The following is a 19,215-nucleotide window of genomic DNA, read 5'->3' on the forward strand; positions in this document are numbered from 1 at the left end:
ATGGCAAATTTTATGTTATATGTACTTTATTACAATTAAAAAACAAAACAAAAAGCATAAGCCTCAGCTTGGAGGAGCCTGAAATTACTTCTACTTATCAGTCTAAAGTTAGTAAGACTCTCCCTTGCTGACTGGCAACAACCAGTCATTCATTCAGCAAATATTTCCTGGGCATGTACCACGTGCCAGGCACTCTTCTAGACACCTGGCACACAGTAGGGAATAAAACAGACAGAAGGCCCCAATCTTCACAGAGCTTACATTCTAGACTGCTTGATAGTCAAGACTCATTTTGAAACCTAAATGGCAATATATTGATTTACAAAAAGAACTAGAACTGGTGGTTGACCAATACAAATGGTCTTTTAACATATGAAAGTATGTTCAACCTCACTCAAACTAAAAGAAATGCAAATTAAAACTATACTCTGTTCCCCTATTGATAGGGGAGTCTGAACATATTGCATATTGATAGAAAGTCCAAACTTTGACAACACATTCTGTTTATGAGGCTGCAGAGGTACAGGCACTCTCATACATTGCCTGTGTCAGGGCAAAATGGCACATTTTCCATGGATAGCCATTAAGTATTCACAACACCAAGAGCAATGAAGGTTCAGCAGGCTTCCCAGTGAGTTCAACAGCGTGTCCCCTGCCATGGAAATCGAATTCAATTTGAACTAATCACTCTCCTTTAAGAACAAATTCTAGGGTTTCTCTGATGGTACAGTGGATAAGAATCTACCTGCCAATGCAAGGGACAAGGGTTTGATTCCTGGTTCAGGAAGATTCCACATGCGGAGGAACAACTGAGCCCAAGCTCTAGAACCCGCAGGTCACAACAACTAAGCCCACGTGCCACAACTACAGAGCTCCATGCTCTGCAACAAGAGAAGCCACCACAACGAAAAGTAGCTCCCACTCACTGAAACTAGAGAAATATCACACACAGCAACAAAGACCCAGTGCAGCCAAAAATAAACTAAAAATTTTAAAGACAATTCTAAGAAATTAATGCAAATGTATAAAGATATCAATGTGCTAATTCACTTCAGTCATGTCCAATGCTTTGCAACTATGGACTGTAACCCTGCAGATTCCTCTGTCCATGGGATTCTTCAGACAAGAGTACTGGAGTGCGTTGCCATGCCCTCCTCCAGGAGATCTTCACGATCCAGGAATCAAAATCCTGATTCCTACGGCTCCTACATTACAGATGGATTCTTTACCACTGAATCACTGGGGAAACCCAAAGATATCAATAGAAAGATGATATTAATAGTTGCAGCATTATTTGCAATAGAAAAAACTGCAAAAATAATCTGAATGTTTATCAGATGAGAAACAAATAATGATATATCCAAACTACAGAATGTTACAGAATCATTGAAAATAGTTATAGTTTGTCTACATTCCACCATATATTAAATAAAAATTAAATTTGTTGCAGACAAAAATGTATTATCATCATAATAGCTAATACTTGGACTTTCCTGGCAGTCCAGTGGTTAAAACTCCACACGGCAAATGCAGGGTGCATGGATTCAAATCTTTCTTGGGGAACTAAGATCCCACATGCCATACAGTACAGCCAAAATAATAATAATGACAGCTAACACTTATATTGCATTGATAATCTGTCAACAGTGTTCTAAGGGCTTTTCATATATTATCTCATACAATCCTCACAACAAACTAATGAGGTAAATACTGTTATTGTTGTTGTTCAGTTGCTAAGTCATGTCTGACTCTTTGTGACCCCTTGGACTGCAGCACGCCAGGCTTCCCTGTCCTTCACTATCTCCCAGATTTTGCTCAAATTCATGTCCATTGAGTCGGTGATGCTATCTAACCATCTCGTCCTCTGTAGCCTCCTTCTCCTTTTGCCTTCAATCTTTCCCAGCATCAGGGTCGTTTCCAATGAGTCAGTTCTTTGCATCAGGTAGCCAAAGTATTGGAGCTTCAGCGTCAGCGTCAGTTCTTCCAATGAATATTCTGGGCTGCTTTCCTTTAGGATTGACTGGTTTGATCTCCTTGCAGTCTAAGGGACTTTCTAGAGTCTTCTCCAGCACCACAGTTTTGAAAGAAAACACCAATTCTTCAGCATTCAACCTTCTTTAGGGTCCAACTCTCACATCCTTAAATGACTACTGGAAAGACCATAGCTTTGACTATACAGATGTTTGTCGACAGAGATGTCTCTGCCTTTTAATACATTGTCTAGGTTGATCCGGAGAAGGCAATGGCACCCCACTCCATTACTCTTGCCTGGAAAATCCCATCGACGGAGGAGCCTGGTAGGCTGCAGTCCATGGGGTCGCCAAGAGTCAGACATGACTGAAGTGACTTCACTTTCACTTTTCACTTTCATGCATTGGAGAAGGAAATGGCAACCCACTCCAGTGTTCTTGCCTGGAGAATCCCAGGGACGGGGGGAGCCTGGTGGGCTGCCATCTATGGGGTTGCACAGAGTCGGACACAACTGAAGCGACTTAGCAGCAGCAGCAGCAGCTAGGTTGATCATAGCTTTCCTTCCAAGGAGCAAGTGTCTTAATTTCATGGCTGCAGTCACTGTCCACAGTGATTTTGGAGCCCAAGAACATAAAATCTGTCAGTTTCCACTTTTTCTCCTTCTATTTGCCATAAAGTGATGGGACCAGATGCCATGATCTTAGTTTTTTGAATGCTGAATTTTAAGCCAACTTTTTCATTCTCCTCTTTCACCCTCATCAAGAGGCTTTTTATTTCCTCTTCACTTTCTGTGATTAGAGAGAAATCTGCATCTGCATATCTGAGGATATTTCTCCAACAATCTTGATTTCAGTCTGTGATTCATCCAGCCCAATATTTCACATGATGTACTCTGCATATATGTTAAATAAACAGGGTGACAATATATACAGCTTTGTCATACTCCTTTCCCAATTTTGAACCAGTCCATTATTCTGTGTCTGGTTCCAACTGTTGTTCCTTGACACACATACAGTTTCTTAGGAGACAGGTAAGGTGGTCTGATATTCCCATCTTTTTAAGAACTATCCACAGTTTATTGTGATCCACGCAGTCAAAGGCTTTGGCATAGTCAATGAAGCAGAAGTAGATGTTTTTCTGTAATTCCCTTGCTTTCTCTATGATCCAATGAACGTTGGTTATTTGATCTCTGGTTCCTCTGCCTTTTCTTAACCCAGCTTGTACATATGGAACTCTTATGTGTGTGTGTGTGTTTGAATACATGAAAATGGTGTGTGTGTGTATGTGTGCTTAGGCATATAACTCTATGCCTAGATACATAAACTTCAGTTCAGTTCAGTCGCTCAGTCGTGTCCAACTCTTTGCGACCCCATGAATTGCAGCACGCCAGGGCTTCCTGTCCATCACCAACTCCTGGAGTTCACTCAAACTCACGTCCATCGAGTCAGTGATGCCATCCAGCCATCTCATCCTCTGTCCTCCCCTTCTCCTCCTCCCCACAATCCCTCCCAGCATCAGAGTCTTTTCCAATGAGTCAACTCTTCGCATGAGGTGGCCAAAGTACTACTGGAGTTTCAGCTTCAGCATCATTGCTGCTAACACAAACTTAGCAGGGACATAGAAAGAACACCCATTAAATGTAATGGTTATAACTCTTGGAGTTGTAGAGTGAGAGAAGTAGGGGAAGAAATATTTACTTCATTATGTAGTTTTTTTATGTGGTATGTGTGTGTGTGTATGTGTGTGTGTGTATGTGTGTGGTCTGTTAATTTGTGGTTTCCAGAAAGCTTTTTTCCCGATTTTTTTATTTTGGTAAAGTATACATAATACAAAATTTACTATTTTAACTATTTTTAAGTGTACAGTTTAGTAGCCTTAAGTATATTCACATTGTTGTGCTACTATCACCACCATCCTTGCCCATAACTCTTTTTATGTTGTAAAACTGAAATGCTATACCCATAAATCACTCCCCATTTTCTCCTCCTTCTCATAGCGCCAACCATTCTGCTATCTGTTTATATGATTTTGATTAAGTATCTCATATAAATGGAATTCTATAGTATTTGTCTTTTTTCTGACATTTCACAAAGCATAATGTCCACAATGGAGTTTCATCTACCTTGTAGCGTATGTCAGAATTTCCTTCCTTTTCAAGGCTGAATCATATTCTATTGTATATATACAGCACCTTTTGTTTATCAATTCATTCACTTGGGTTGCTTCCATGTTTTAACTATCATGAATAAATAATGCTGCTATGAACATGAATATATAAATATCTGAGTCCCTTTTTTCACTTTTTTGGGGTATATATCCAGATGTAGAATTGCTGGAAACATAGTAATTGTACATTTCATTTTTTTGAAGAACCACCATACTGTTATCCATAGAACCTGCACCATTTTACATTTCCACCAATAGTATATAAAGACTCCAATTTCTCCACAACCTCACTAATGCCTCTTATTTTCTGGGTTTGTTTGTTTTGATAACAATAATCCTAGAGAGTATGAGGTGATATTTCATTGTAGTCTTGATTTGCACTTACTAATGATTAATCGAGGAGGGCATGGCAACCCACTCCAATATTCTTGCTTGGAGAATCCCCATGAACAGAGGAGCCTGGCGGGCTACAGTCCATGGGGTTGCAAAGAGTCCAACATGACTGAGTGACTAAGCACAGCACAGCACACAATGATTAATCATGCTAAACACCTTTCATGTGCTTGCTGGCCACTTGTATATCTTTTTGGAGAAATGTCCATTCAAGTCCTTTGCCCATTTTTGTTTTATTGTTGTTAAGTTTTGGAAGCAAAAAAAAAAAAAAAATCAACAGGTCAAGAAAGAGTCTCTGTAACAGACATCTGTTAAAACCTTATCTATCTAGCTACCGATCTACAGAATTACAAGGCCTGGATTTACCACTCACACTTTCTGAGATGAAAGTGTTTCTCGATCAGTCTTATCTGACTCTCTGTGACCTCATAGACTGTAGCCTGCCAGGTTTCTCTGTCCATGGGACTCTCTAGGCAAGAATACTAAAGTCGGTTGCCATTTCCTTCTCCAGGGGATCTTCCCCACTCAGGAATTGAACCCGCATCTCCTGCATTGCAGGCGGATTCTTTACCTTCTGAGCCAGCACTTTCTGAAGTGTCTGCTGCTGCTGCTGCTAAGTCGCTTCAGTCGTGTCCGACTCTGTGCGACCCCATAGACGGTGGCCCACCAGACTCCCCCGTCCCTGGGATTCTCCAGGCAAGAATACTGGAGTGGGTTGCCATTTCCTTCTCCAATGCATGAAAGGGAAAAGTGAAAGTGAAGTCGCTCAGTCCTGTCTGACTCTTCGAGACCTCTGAAGTGTCTGAAGTCATTTAAAATTTTCTACAATTGGGGGACCAAAAGAAAGCAGGAGTCACAATACTCGTATCAGATAAATTAGACTTTAAAACAAAGGCTGTGAAAAGAGACAAAGAAGGTCACTACATAATGATCAAAGAATCAATCCAAGAAGAAGATATAACAATTATAAATATATATCCACCCAACATGGGAGCACCGCAGTATGTAAGACAAATCCTAACAAGTATGAAAGGAGAAATTAACAATAACACAATAATAGTGGGAGACTTTAATACCCCACTCACACTTATGGATAGATCAACTAAACAGAAAATTAACAAGGGAAAAAAAAAAAAAAAACATGTATCTATAAAGTTCACTAAAGCAAAGCACAGTAAAATGAGGTATGGCAATAAAAGGCGTTAAATTTATCAAATAAAAAAAAAATAAAGTGCTGAAAAATTAAAAAAAAAAAAAAGAAATGGTAGCTTTAAATGCCTATTTCAAATAAAGTATGGTACTGTCCTCTCTAACAGAAGTGACATCTGGCTTTGTTTTTTTCAAGAAGGGTGTTCTAAAGTCCTGAGAGTAAAACCAGGAGCAGGATTTCATGATGAAACTTCTTCACTGATGATCTGCTACCAGATAAGCTGGGTAGCAATTCCACAAATTCTTACAGAAAAGCTAGAAAGGACTGTAAACTTAACCACTTCCTTGCCAGCAATAAGACTCATATTTCCTGTCTCTTTTGCTCTGGTGTACGTAATTAACATTTAGTGAAAATATCATCAGGACTTGTACCAGTCTCTTCCTTTCTCCACTGGAAGAATTAACCACTTCCTTGCCAGCAATAAGACTTGTATTTCTTGTCTCTTTGGCTCTGGTGTACATAATTAACTTTAAGTGAAAATACTATCAGGACTTGTACCAGTCTTTTCCTTTCTCCACTGGAAGACTTTTGCATTCTTAGCAGCGAAGTGGGATAGAGAAGTATATGAGGGGTTCTTGGGCAACTTCTCACTGGTCAAAAAAAAAAAAAAAAAGAAACACCACACCTAATTGGAAAATAAAGGTGTGCAAAATATTGTGAACATCACTTTCAGAAAAAAAATAAATAAATAAAATAATTAAAAAAATAAAGCAAACTATACACACACACACACACACACTCCACCCCTCAACACTTCCCGGCCCTGACCATGGGCTCTAAGAACTTTTCTGTTCCTTTTACCTGAGACGGCTCCATAAAAAAAAATAAAAAATAAAAAAAATAAAATTTTCTACAATTGGACTTTCCATACCCTCATCACACCCCCACACAATCCCCTTGTGTGTGCGTCCTGTTTATTTACTCACTCCTCTTTTCTCTTTCTTCCTGAGGGTTTGTAGGACGGTCAAACATCTTCTGCAATGTATACCCATTTAGTTGAAAACATTTACTGAGTTGCCGTCTGCCTTTCCTTCTCCAAGCTAAATTTTCCAAAATTCTGAAGAAATAGTTTTTTTTCAGCACCGTCGCTAACTGGTACAGGGAAGAAATGACAAGGCCCGTCAGACCCATGAGGAGCGTTCCTGAGGAACGCGGGCCAAGCCACAGGCGCCGCGTGAGAACAAATCTCAGCCGTTGGATCTCCGAATCCCGGCATGCAACGCGGCCACGCGTGGTAAAGACCCTTGCAGAAACTTTCCCACGTAGTGAAACACCGACAGTTCTTGTGTTGAAGGAGTGCGCTGCCTTGCTGGAAAGCTCCTTCCAACCAAAGGACACTCAAGCTGCCTCACCCCGTTTCCACTGTGTCCCCAAGGTCCCGCACTTCGGCAGGCCTGGCTGACGCGCCGCAGTCACGGCCCCTTTCCCTTAGGGTGCTGCACTTCTCAAGACTCCAGTCTTGTGGCCCGTCCAACTCAACTTTATAGTGTTCTTGGTTCCAAATTTATTTCCAACCTGATTAAGACACAGAGTAGGGTTTCAATAAATGCTGACAGATTGAATAAATGAAGATGTCATAAAAGAATAAAATTTTAGCCACACATAATTTGGCATAAAGATTATGGAACTGTAACCTCACACTGATCGGGTTCCAACACTAGTTTTTCCACTTAATCCAGTCGGTCGGGTCCACTGAGACTTCAAAAAATGTTTCTTGAATGAATGAATAAAATGTTCTTACAGAGACGTATGACGAACTAAGTGCGATAATGCTTTTATCGTTCCCAGCCACAATCAGCGCTTAATATTAATGGAATTACTGCTCTCCATACTATTCCATGTTCTGTGTTTATGTAGACTTGTGAGTGCCCTGAGGGTAAGGAATGTCTTACTCGGTCTGGACTCCCCAAGGTGCCGGCTTACGTTAGGTGAGGAGAAAGAAAACTGAGGACCACAATTTTTAATGTGCTGGGAGCTGGTGGAAAAGAACCCGCCTGCCGATGCAGGAGACAAGTGACGCAGATTTGATCCCTGGGTGGGGAAGATCCCCTGAAGGAGGGCATGGCAACCAGTCCAGTATTCTTGCCTGGAGAATCCCCCTTAGAGGAGCCTGGAGGGTTACAGTTTATAGGGTCGCAAAGAATTGGACACGACTGAAGAGACTTAGCACGCAAGCACGGAGTGGAGATTATACATCCAGAGCTGCTTCGCAGAGAGTCTCATTATCCCCTAAGAACGTCAGTTTGGTCAAGAACAAATGATGACGGCAACACTTGCACTCCATAAATCCTCTCCTCGCCGCCCGAGTGCCTCAACTGGCCGAACCCGCGCCGCTGGGCCCCACTGCTCTCTGCCTCGCAGCTCAGCCATTAGGCAGACCTAGGGGAAACGCATGCGCATTCTTCTGCCCTCGGCTCCACCCTCCCTTCTTTCTCTACTCCTTCGCATTTCGAGTGCTGGGTCTTTTTGTCCCTTACTGCGTGCCGTGTCAGTTTCCGTGCGGAAGTGGTGGCCGTGAGAGAAGATGGCGGCCACTGTGGTGGCACCGCCTGGTGCGTTGGCTAGTCGGGTCAACAAGCGCAGCGGCGGCGGACCGGGAGGCGGTGGCGGCGGTGGTGGCGGTGGCGGCGGTGGTGGCGGCGGCGGCGGTGGTGGGGCAGCCAGAGGGGCGGAGGAGGAACCGCCGCCGCCCCTACAAGCAGTTCTGGTGGCCGACAGCTTCAACCGCCGCTTCTTTCCCATCTCCAAGGACCAGCCTCGGGTGAGCGACGTGCTCGAGTGCTGCCGGAGGGCCTTGTAGGTGGCAGGGCTAGAGCAAGTTATACTGTGTGGTGAGGCGGCCTCTGGAAGGACTTGTGCCCACTCTCTTTCCCAGAAATCGGGTTTATCTGGTTAGGAGGAAGGCAGAGAGACGGTCAAAAGCCCTGATGACTACCTGACCAAGTGAGTGGCTGGAAGATTTGGGCACGCGTAGTGCTGTTCACCTCCAGATTTTGGGAGGCCCGCAGGACTAACCTTGGACCAGTGTTTGTGAGAAGCCTTCACACGAGGATTCAGTGCCTCAAGAGGAGGCTGCGCGGCTTTTGTGCTTAGGAAAAAGAGATTCTTAGGTGAAAGAAAATGTAACCTCCTTTTGCCTTCAAAAGGGAGGTCCTGGGCCTAAAAAAGGAGCAGACTAGTCTGATCCCATAGTAACAGCTGTTTTGGATCTTGTACAGTGTGCTTTTTTCTTTCCAGGTTTTGATGACAGTCAGTGCCATCTGTCAATAGGAGAACAGAACGGGTTCAGTGGCTGGTTGCCAGCATCCCCTGTATTGTCTAGACACTGGGGAATTGGACTGAGCTACTCCTAATGATTGCTGGGTTCCTCAGCAGTCCCCATTTCAAAGAAAAGGACTTACATTCTGTTTACGGAAAACTGTCTTTGACTCCCCACCCCACCTCCAAATAGTCTAATTGGCTGTTTATTTGGGGCAACTGTTTGGGATGGCTAGACCTTGGCTCTTAGAAAGAGATCAAGGAAGGAAATCTTACAGTGAAAAAGGCCTTAGTGGTGTTTTAAGTTTCTGGAGGTATGACTGATTTCTAGTGTTAGAAATCAGGGTTGTCTGTTCTGTATCAGCTTTGTCTGATGCTAAGCAAGTAGATTCTATGTTTACTGTATCCAAATTGCAACACATTAGACTCGTGTTTGGGCTTCCCAAGTAGCTCAGCTGGTAAAGAATCTGCTTGCAATGCGGGAGACCTCGGTTTGATTCCTGGGTGGGGAAATTACCCTGGATAAGGGATATGCTACCCACTCCAGAATTCTTGGGCTTCCCTGGTGGTTCAGATGGTAAAGAATCTGCCTGCAATGTGGGAGACCTGCATTCGATCCCTGGGTTGTAAAGATCCCCTGGAGAAGGGCATGGCAACCCACTCCCAATTTTCTTGCCTGGAGAATCCCCTTGGCCAGAGGAGCCTGGTGGGCTGCAGTCCATGGGGTTGCAAAGAGTTGGACATTGGACATGACTGAGCAACTAAGCACAGCAGACTCATGTTTAGAGCATGCTATAAACATCAAAGATAGGAGCCTGATTACTTTTAAATAGGAAACATAAAACTACTGTTTGAAAATACTGACAGAGGAGTGAAATTGTGGTTGAAGTAGGAGAAAGAATGGTTCTCAGAGGATCCTCACAGATAACAAGTCTTCAGACTTTTTTTTGTCTCTTACCCTCCAGGTCCTCTTGCCCCTGGCCAATGTGGCACTAATTGACTACACTCTGGAATTTCTGACTGCCACAGGTGTACAGGAAACCTTTGTCTTTTGTTGCTGGAAGGCTGCTCAAATCAAGGAACATTTACTGTAAGCTCTGCAACTTTTCTTTCCATGTTTCACCATTTTTCCCCTGGTTTCCTTAGGGTGAATGTAACTAAGGGGAAATTATGAGGGAGAAAAATGTGTCTATTTGTATCCCATTGTAAGGTCTTAAGGGCATTCTCTTCACTTAGGAGGTGAGCAGCTGAAGCTGTGACAAAGATTAAAGAACAGCATTTGAATTTTTTCTGAATCTCATAGAGTTTAGTCCCAGTGAGTTTTGCTTTTTATTTGGTGGCTCCAATATGCCAGTTATAAGAGTAACATCTTTGTTTTTCCACTGAGCTTCTAAATGTTGAGCTCTTCCTCATCTTTGTATTCCTGGTACCTAGCTTAGTACCAAGCACATAGTAAACACTTAACAAATGTTGAGTGAAATCTTTTTGAAAAAGAGTGACTCTCAGGATTTAAGGAAGCTTAGGAAATATAGGCTAGGATTAGCATGATCTCCATCAGACAGCTTCTAAATTTGATACGAGCTTTAAGAGAAAGTTTGTCCCTAGAATACTTCGAATAACCTAAGTCTCAGTGGGATTTTTGGTTCCAATCCATGTTTGGGGATTGGTCAGGGAATGGAGAGGAAATAGCCCTGCTTCTCTAGCCCATAAAACAAGATTATATACTGAAAACAAGATTTATATACATAAAACAAGATTATATACATAAGACAGTATACTGAAACCATTCATTATAGTTCATTAATCTCTTTGAAGTTGAGGACGCTGGCAGAAACTCCAAAAAAATCACAGCAAAGGAGTGTGAATGTTGAATGGCGCAGGAATAGAGAAGCCCTGCATGATCTTTATGTTTGGTTTACTCATTCCCCTCACCCCTCCCTTCCCTTAGGAAATCCAAGTGGTGCCGCCCAACATCCCTCAATGTGGTTCGAATAATTACATCAGAGCTGTATAGATCACTGGGGGATGTTCTCCGTGATGTTGATGCTAAAGCCTTGGTGCGCTCTGACTTCCTTCTGGTGTATGGGGATGTCATCTCAAACATCAATATTACCAGAGCCCTGGAAGAACACAGGTCAGGATGGGAAAAACAGTAGAGGTGGGGTTTGGGACCACAGAGCCCTAGGACTGCTTTTTTACAGCTCTCTCCTTCCTGTCTTTCATAGGTTAAGGCGGAAGCTAGAAAAAAATGTATCTGTGATGACGATGATCTTCAAGGAGTCATCCCCCAGCCACCCAACTCGTTGTCATGAGGATAACGTGGTAGTGGCCGTGGATAGTGCCACAAATCAGGTGCTCCATTTCCAGAAGACCCAAGGCCTCCGACGTTTTTCTTTCCCTCTGGTATGTGGTTATCTGGGGTCCTTGAAGTGGGAAGGTGACAGGCTTCAGCAGGAGAGATGAGTTAAAGTCCTTGTAACTTCTTCCCACAGAGCTTGTTCCAGGGCAGTGGAGATGGAGTGGAGATTCGCTATGACTTACTTGATTGTCATATCAGCATCTGCTCTCCTCAGGTGAGCTCCTCAGTCAAAGGCTGCATATCCACCGAGTAAAACTCTGAGGATATATTACCACCCCCTTAAGTGACAAGCTATATTTCTTCTCCCCCTGTCTCCCATCTGTTCTATAGCAAAGAGGTGTTGTCATCTTGACCCCAGTAGCTCATTGGCTGACTTTTTTGGGATTCTGGCCCATGTCCTGCTGTCACAGTGTCTGATATGTCTCTAGGAGGCTATGTTTGCTTCCAGAGAATAGTACTTAACCTTATCCCCCTCTGACTTCTCCACACAGGTGGCTCAACTATTTACAGACAACTTCGACTACCAAACACGAGATGACTTTGTGCGAGGCCTGTTAGTAAATGAGGAGGTAATGAAAGGCTCCCAGTGCCTCTTTAGAAGAGGGCTGTAATATTACGTCACGCTGATAACTTTTGGTTTCCCACCCCCACCCCCCTTTTTTCCTCTCTTTCTTCATTGGCTTTTTTATTTTAACCAACTTCAGGGACAATAGACCCTGCTGACACACGAAAGCAGAAGATTCATTTTTCGTTTTTGGCAGATCCCCAATACCATCTGACCACCAGTGACATGTTAAAAAATCTCAAAATCAACAAATTGATTGCTAAAAACATGACTATCCACCATTACACGTAATGTGAAAGTTTGTTTTCCCTTGGGTAGGTGGGGGGACTTTTGGTCCCGTCTCATATTTTATTGGGCTGTAGGAGGAAGGAAAATAGCTGGAGGTGAGAGGGAAGCAGTACAGAGAAAAGTCTCAGGCCACTTGGCTGTGACATTGAGAAGCAGTAGGGAATTTAAGGAAGTTAGAAGAGAATTATACTGGGGGATGTTCTTTCTCTCTTGCTTGCTTGGGTGACCTCTCTTTTTTTCTCCTCATTTAGATCTTAGGAAACCAGATCCACATGCATGTGACAACTAAGGAATATGGTGCCCGGGTCTCCAACCTACACATGTATGCTGCTGTCTGCGCGGATGTCATCCGCCGATGGGTCTACCCTCTCACCCCAGAGGCTAACTTCACTGACAGCACAACCCAGAGCTGCACTCACTCCCGACATAACATCTACCGAGGGCCTGAGGTCAGCCTGGGCCATGGCAGCATCCTGGAGGAAAATGTGCTCTTAGGTTCTGGCACTGTCATTGGCAGCAATTGTTCCATCACTAACAGTGTCATTGGCCCTGGCTGTCATATTGGTGAGTATAGGTAGGGAGGTCAAGCTGGCCATCCTAGAAGCAGGAACTTGGGGGAACCCCATGAGTCCAGAAAAGGATACAGAGGGATAGTCCCTGAGAATAAGAAACTAGAGTGGCTGCCTTAATTAAGGAAGGAACAGGGATGTAAAAACAGTGATACTTTTAATTTGTGGTCTGTGGGCCTATTATTGGGTGACTCTTCACATTCCAGGGTACCCTGTATTCACATTCAGGACCAACTGGATAATTAACATGCAATAATACCTATTTAGTACATTGCAGTTTACAAAGGGCTTCTGCGTACTTTATTTCATTTAATCCTCATAAAAACCTTGTGAGGTATTATTTATAGATAAGTTTTATAGATAATCAAAAAGGCTAAAAGTGGTTGTCCCTCCAAGGTCATGGCTCATAAGAGGCAATGCAGGTACTTGATTCTGATTATAAGTCTAGTGTTCTTTATACTCTTTAATAACTCACTTTGGTTATAAGAAAGTGATGCTTCTAATGGAACTGCCCCATTAAGAGAACAATAAGATTCTGACTTTAAAATGTACCAAAACAAAAGAGGTAGAATAATTTGGTTCTACTTTTAGACATGAGTGTGATTCTAATAAGTTTCTTGAGTTCAAGGGATCTCCAGAAATCTTAAAGGTTCTCAGGTTCTTAAGTCCAGTATATAGTCAAATTTTTGTAAACCTGGTGGAGGGTAGTCAGGCTGAGCAATGTTCTAGTCTCTGGCCTGAGCTTAGAGAGGGAGAGGGAATATATGGTGATTTGGGGATGGAGTAGTAGAGCTGGATGGGATCTCTGTTGGTGTCAGCCAGCCCCATTCTCCACAAATGGTCTGAGAAGTGGTCTGGTCTGGAATTGGAGCCATGGGTGACCAGGAGTGTTTCCTGTCCTGAGCCAGGTGATAATGTGGTGCTGGACCAGGCCTTCCTATGGCAGGGTGTTCGAGTGGCTGCTGGAGCACAGATTCATCAGTCTCTGCTCTGTGACAATGCTGAGGTCAAGGAAAATGTTACACTGAAGCCTCACTGTGTCCTCACTTCCCAGGTAAGACCTGCTCCACATGGCACATAGGCCACGAGCTGAGTGGTGGTTATGCTGAGCCAGAAAGTGCCTTATGTCCACCAAATCCAGCCTGAATTGAAATTCCCAATCCAGTGGTTTCATTTGCTTTCTGCTTGACTTAGTAAAGTCACTTTCCTTTGCAGTACTTTTCCCACGCATTAATGGATCTGTGCCACCCACTCCTTTTTTCTCCTCCAGGTGGTAGTGGGCCCAGATATCATGCTACCTGAGGGCTCAGTGATCTCTTTGCACCCTCCAGATGCAGAGGATGATGAGGATGATGGTCAGTTCAGTGATGATTCTGGGGCTGACCAAGAAAAAGAGAAAATGAAGCTGAAAGGTGTGAGACTCAGCAGGTGTGGGGCATCTGTGTGTCTCTCTGCCCCATAGAAATACCAGTGTTTCCTCCTAAGGGGTTGGTGCTTCTCCTGGGCCCTTGCTAAAGATCAGTGTCTTTTCCAGGTTACAATCCAGCAGAAGTTGGAGTTGCAGGCCAGGGCTACCTCTGGAAAGCTGCAGATATGAACATGGAGGAAGAGGAGGAACTACGGCAGAATCTATGGGGTGAGCTAGACCTCATTCCTGCCATGCACCATCTAAATCAGATTATTTTGAGGGAGTTTGAACACTTCAGAATCAGACTGGCAGTGGTTTAGTCCCTAAGTTGTGTCTGACTGTTATGGCCCAATGGACTGTAGCCTGCCAGGCTTCTCTATCCATAGGATTCTGCAGGCAAAAATACTGGAGTGAGTTGCCATTTTCTTCTCCAGGGGATCAGAATCAGACTGCTTGTTCATTAATTTGTTCATGCAGACAGAGCAGATACATTGCTCTCCGTCAATGGCTCTTCCGTTTTCTTTTTTCTTACCCCTTCTGGATTCTCAGGACTCAAAATCAACATGGAAGAAGAGAGTGAAACTGAAAGTGAGCGAAGTATGGATTCTGAAGAGCTAGACAGTCGGGCAGGCTCTCCACAGATGGATGACATCAAAGGTATGTGGCCAAGGGAGCAGTGTCTGGGACAAAAGAGGAGAACATCCAGTTTGGTTGGGCATAAAGTGAGGACTGGATGATTTAAAGCATCCTGGAAAAATATTGGTCCATGAACTTATTCTTGCTTTGATTTTAGTGTTTCAGAATGAAGTCCTGGGAACCCTGCAGCGGGGCAAGGAGGAAAACATTTCTTGTGACAATCTAGTCCTGGAGATAAATTCTCTCAAGTAAGAGCAGCCGCTCCCTATTCTCATCTTCTCAGGGTAATTCTAGGTGGTGGAGGTTCTCTCCTAATTCTTCCCCAAATAGGAACATGTTCCCTTGACATCGAGACTGGACAAGGCTGGTAGCATTTGAAACAGGGAGAACATTGTTCTAGCCTCAGCATAGACTTCTTCCTTCCAAAATCCTCCCTTTCCATGTTGCATCTGACTTCCTCTTACCAATGTCCTGCCAAAGTCATAGTTCTACAATATGCTGAAAGGGCCAGTGAATGCCCTGGTGTCACCCCAGTGTCCCCACAGGTATGCCTACAACATAAGCCTGAAGGAAGTGATGCAAGTACTGAGCCATGTGGTCCTGGAGTTCCCACTGCAACAAATGGATTCCCCGCTAGACCCAAACCGCTATTGCACCCTGTTGATTCCTGTAAGCAAAGATTGAAGCTGGGTACAAGGGGTTGAGTGGAGCCAGGTATACATTTTGGGGGCTTGGCTTTAAAGGAAATCAGGAGTAGAAGGTCTTACGGGGTATATGTTACTTGTGGTTCCTTTCTCCTTGCCTCTGGACACAGATTGGGTTCTAGAGCAGGTTTGGTTGTCCAGGGGAGTCAAGTTAGTTTCAGTAATGAGTGGCCTTTGAGATTCCAGTATTCAGGTGGTATTCAAAGGCATACCCAAAATGGACTGGATTGTCATACTCTGACTGAAAATGATCTGACCCAGAATAAGGTGAACATTTAGACTGGGAACAGATATTTTGAGGCAGCCTGCAGCATCTGACCCCCTTCACCTTCCCTAGGAAATTTCTTTTTCTCCAGTCCTGCCAGCAGCTCCCAGGTGCCTCTGACATAGTTCCACAGAGCCTGTATAATCTCTTGTCTTTTTTAATTTTTAATTTTGTGACTTGTGGGATCTCAGTTCCCTGATCAGGGATTGAGCCCAGGTCATAGCAGCAAAAGTACCAAATCCTACCACTAGACCACCAGGCAACCACCTCTTGTCGTGAAAGACCCATGTTATCATGATTGATTCTCTTTACTGTCCAGGTCTAGATGCATGCTCAGGAATATATTGCAGCTTCTCCTCTTTCCCACAGTTGCTCAAGGCCTGGAGCCCTGTCTTTAGGAACTACATAAAGCGCGCCGCTGATCATTTGGAATCTTTGGCAGCCATTGAGGACTTCTTTTTGGAGCATGAAGCTCTTAGCACTTCCATGGCCAAGGTGAATACCACCCCAAGCCACATAGTCCTGCATTTACTTTGAAACAGGCTTTGGTGACCTCCATGGAGACACAGTATAGACTGACGTGAATCCATATGGAGTTTGATTAATAGCGTCATCCACCTGTAGTGTTGTGCTCATTGCTGGGATAGTACAGCTTGGAGCCAAGGTAGTAAGGCAGCCATTTGGAGGTTGTCCTGGGAATGTGTGGAGCGCTACAGTTACAGAAGTCAGACCTGTCCCAGTGTCAGAGTGAACAGCTCACTCTTGTCTGTTTTGGAGGAGACTCCACAGTGTATAGGAGGCAGCTGAGGGCCTGGTAGGAAGCCACTAGATCTTGCTGCCTCTTCCTCTGTTATCCATTGTATCTTGAACCCTGCAAGGCCCCTGAGACCTCCTCTGCTGGCCTTCTGTAGGTACTGATGGCTTTTTACCAACTGGAGATCCTGGCTGAGGAAACAATTCTGAGCTGGTTCAGCCGAAGGGAGGTAACTGACAAAGGCCAGCAGTTGCGAAAGAACCAGCAGGTGAGTCAGGCTGCCTTCCTCTCACTGCAGTCGTTGTCTGGTTCCCTGGCTCCTGGCCCCAGACTCCAGGTGGTTGGTCCCTGGGCCTCTGGTTGGTTATCCACTAAGGAGAACAGGAGGGTTATGTGAGTCCCCCTCAGTAGCTCTCCACTCTTCTTCCTTACAGCTGCAGAGGTTCATCCAGTGGCTAAAAGAGGCAGAAGAGGAGTCATCTGAAGATGACTGAAGTCACACTGCCTGCTTCTGTGGGTGTTGTTGATTAACCTCAAGGTTTCTGGGCCAGGACAAGTGAGAGATTAGTTCAAAAGGATGAGTGACCACCGTCTGAACTGAGACTGGAGCAGAGGCTGGAACTACAGTATTCTTCCCACCATCAGCAACCATCTTGACTGGGGAGTGGGGATGAGGGAAGTTGGGCTGGATAACAGCTCTGCCTAAGGAGGAGCTAAGCAGGCCCTGCGGTTAGAGGAAGACCAGAGGAACAGCTTTGTCCTCTGGTTCCCCTCAGGGAATAGCAGAGAGCAATTGGCCCTCTCTGCTGCTTGTATTTGTTAATATTAAAAAAAAAACAAAGAGAGGGGTATATTTGCTTTCTCTCCAACTCTGACTGATCAGCCATTGATGTGACCAAAGAGTTCTGAACCTCTGATGCAGTAGTAGCCTTTCCTTAACCACCTGGTGGAGAGGGAGAAGAGGGGTGTTGTGGCCACTAGATGGTACTGTGGTGCCTTGCTAGTTGACCATTGCCATTGTCATGATAGTGGAAGGGCTAGATTCTTTTCCAGCCTTTGTGAACCAATTTGTGGTCCTGGAGTGGTGTGCCCAAACCAGGTTCCATAGAGAGTCCTACTCCAAACACTTCTTCAGAGGGTGATGATACCAAGCATATGTAAAGTCCATTAGCCACCTGCCAGTCCATCACATGCTTTGTCCAGTTGATCCAGTACCACTGTCAGGTAACAGGGCTACTCTTCATCTTCAAAATAAGGGAATTTGTTCAAGGTCTCATGACTCTTGGGGGATAAAGTTAAGGACTTGATCCTCGTCCAGAATTCTTTTTCCTTCACCATTTTCAGTGTCTCAGTGAAGGGAAATTCCCCCCAGATGCAAATACAACCTCAGGCCAGCAATGGATATTCTTAAGAACAGAGGAAGATCTGAAATGGGCTGTCCCCTAATATGTGTTATTTTAGTTAATCTTCTGGAGAAGGCAATGGCACCCCACTCCAGTACTTTGCCTGGAGAGTCCCATGGATGGAGGAGCGTGGTAGGCTGCAGTCCATGGGGTCGCTAAGAGTCGGACACGACTGAGCGACTTCCCTTTCACTTTTCACTTTCATGCATTGGAGAAGGAAATGGCAACCTCAGCCCTATGAAGTAGGTCTTATCCCCATTTTCCGATCAGGAGTCTAAAGTTCATAGAGGTCCCATAAATAGTAATTAATAGAGCAAGGTTTTGTTATTAGACTCTAGAACTGGAGTTTGTCAGGTTCCAATATTGTCTGCTTTAACTTAGACCATGAGACATGCTCTTCTGTCTTGTCTTATTGAGTTTTTTGTTGCTTTCCTATAATCCTCACTCTGTTAACACTTAACTCTGGCAGATGTCTCTGATAACAAGTGGCCCTCTTGGACATCAAATAAAATAGTTGCCTTTCTTCATTTCAATTGGGTAGAAAGGAGTAAGCTGAGGAAGGGGATACTGAACTGTGTTCAGGAGTGTGAATGGGGCATTACTCAGTGTTTCTGAAGAGGGAGAAACAGGGTGGCTGAGATTTGGCTTAATTTACTTTTCTTATTCAGTAAATCTCAGTTTCTGGGTTCGATCCCTGGGTTGGGAAGATCCTCTGGAGAAGGAAATGGCAACCCACTCCAGTGTTCTTGCCTGGAGAATCCCATGGACAGAGGAGCCTGGTGGGCTACAGTCCACGGGGTCTCAAACAGTCGGACATGCTGAGCAACTTCAGTTCTTTGTCAAATATAGGACCTAGTGAATAGAAAGCATGTGAAGGTTATAGATGGATCTCATAGGGGCAGTTAAGTACAAATAACTGTAGAGTACCTCTAATTTATACCTAGTGGGTGGCAGAGATCAGAAGTGGCCTGTAGAACTTTTTAGAAGGAAGATATTCCTTCTAGTTTGGGTGCTTAGGGAGAAGGCTTACAGGATTGTGACACCTGAGTGGCCCTAAAAAAAAAAGTAGAAGGGAACATTATAAGCAAAGCAAAGGGTTTCCACTTGAGTATGGCAGATTGAACACATGGGCTTTTTACTCCCTCCAAAACCCCTTTCAAATGTCAACAGAGGAATTTTTCGAAAAAGGCACATGACTCTATGACAAGGAAAACAAGGTGACAGCAATGAGTGAGAGACATCGACATTTTGGAAAAAAAGTAAATG

General features: G+C 44.1%; 1 protein-coding gene across 2 annotated transcripts; it reads left to right on the forward strand.

Moving 5' to 3' along the window:
• Positions 1-8,239: 8,239 nt before the first annotated feature.
• EIF2B5 (eukaryotic translation initiation factor 2B subunit epsilon) lies at positions 8,240-17,389 on the forward strand. Of its 2 annotated transcripts, none has more exons than XR_015162571.1 (16): positions 8,240-8,501; positions 9,964-10,088; positions 10,947-11,132; positions 11,224-11,401; positions 11,491-11,571; positions 11,849-11,926; positions 12,462-12,774; positions 13,688-13,833; positions 14,050-14,207; positions 14,314-14,415; positions 14,737-14,844; positions 14,981-15,071; positions 15,369-15,492; positions 16,162-16,287; positions 16,704-16,814; positions 16,981-17,389. XR_015162571.1 is itself a non-coding variant. In XM_086396616.1 (16 exons), exons 1-16 carry the CDS (start codon positions 8,265-8,267, stop codon positions 17,038-17,040), a joined length of 2,208 nt encoding a protein of 735 aa, XP_086252742.1. In that variant the 5' UTR covers positions 8,240-8,264; the 3' UTR covers positions 17,041-17,389. The 2 variants fall into 2 exon arrangements, 1 of the variants encoding a protein (XP_086252742.1); XM_086396616.1 differs by having other exon boundaries at positions 14,050-14,191.
• The last annotated feature ends 1,826 nt before the right edge of the window (positions 17,390-19,215 follow it).

The sequence above is a fragment of the Bos grunniens genome, chromosome 1, assembly GCF_055505025.1.
Source record: "Bos grunniens cultivar Pamir isolate PY7600 chromosome 1, Bosgru_T2T1.0, whole genome shotgun sequence".
NCBI lineage: Eukaryota > Metazoa > Chordata > Mammalia > Artiodactyla > Bovidae > Bos > Bos grunniens.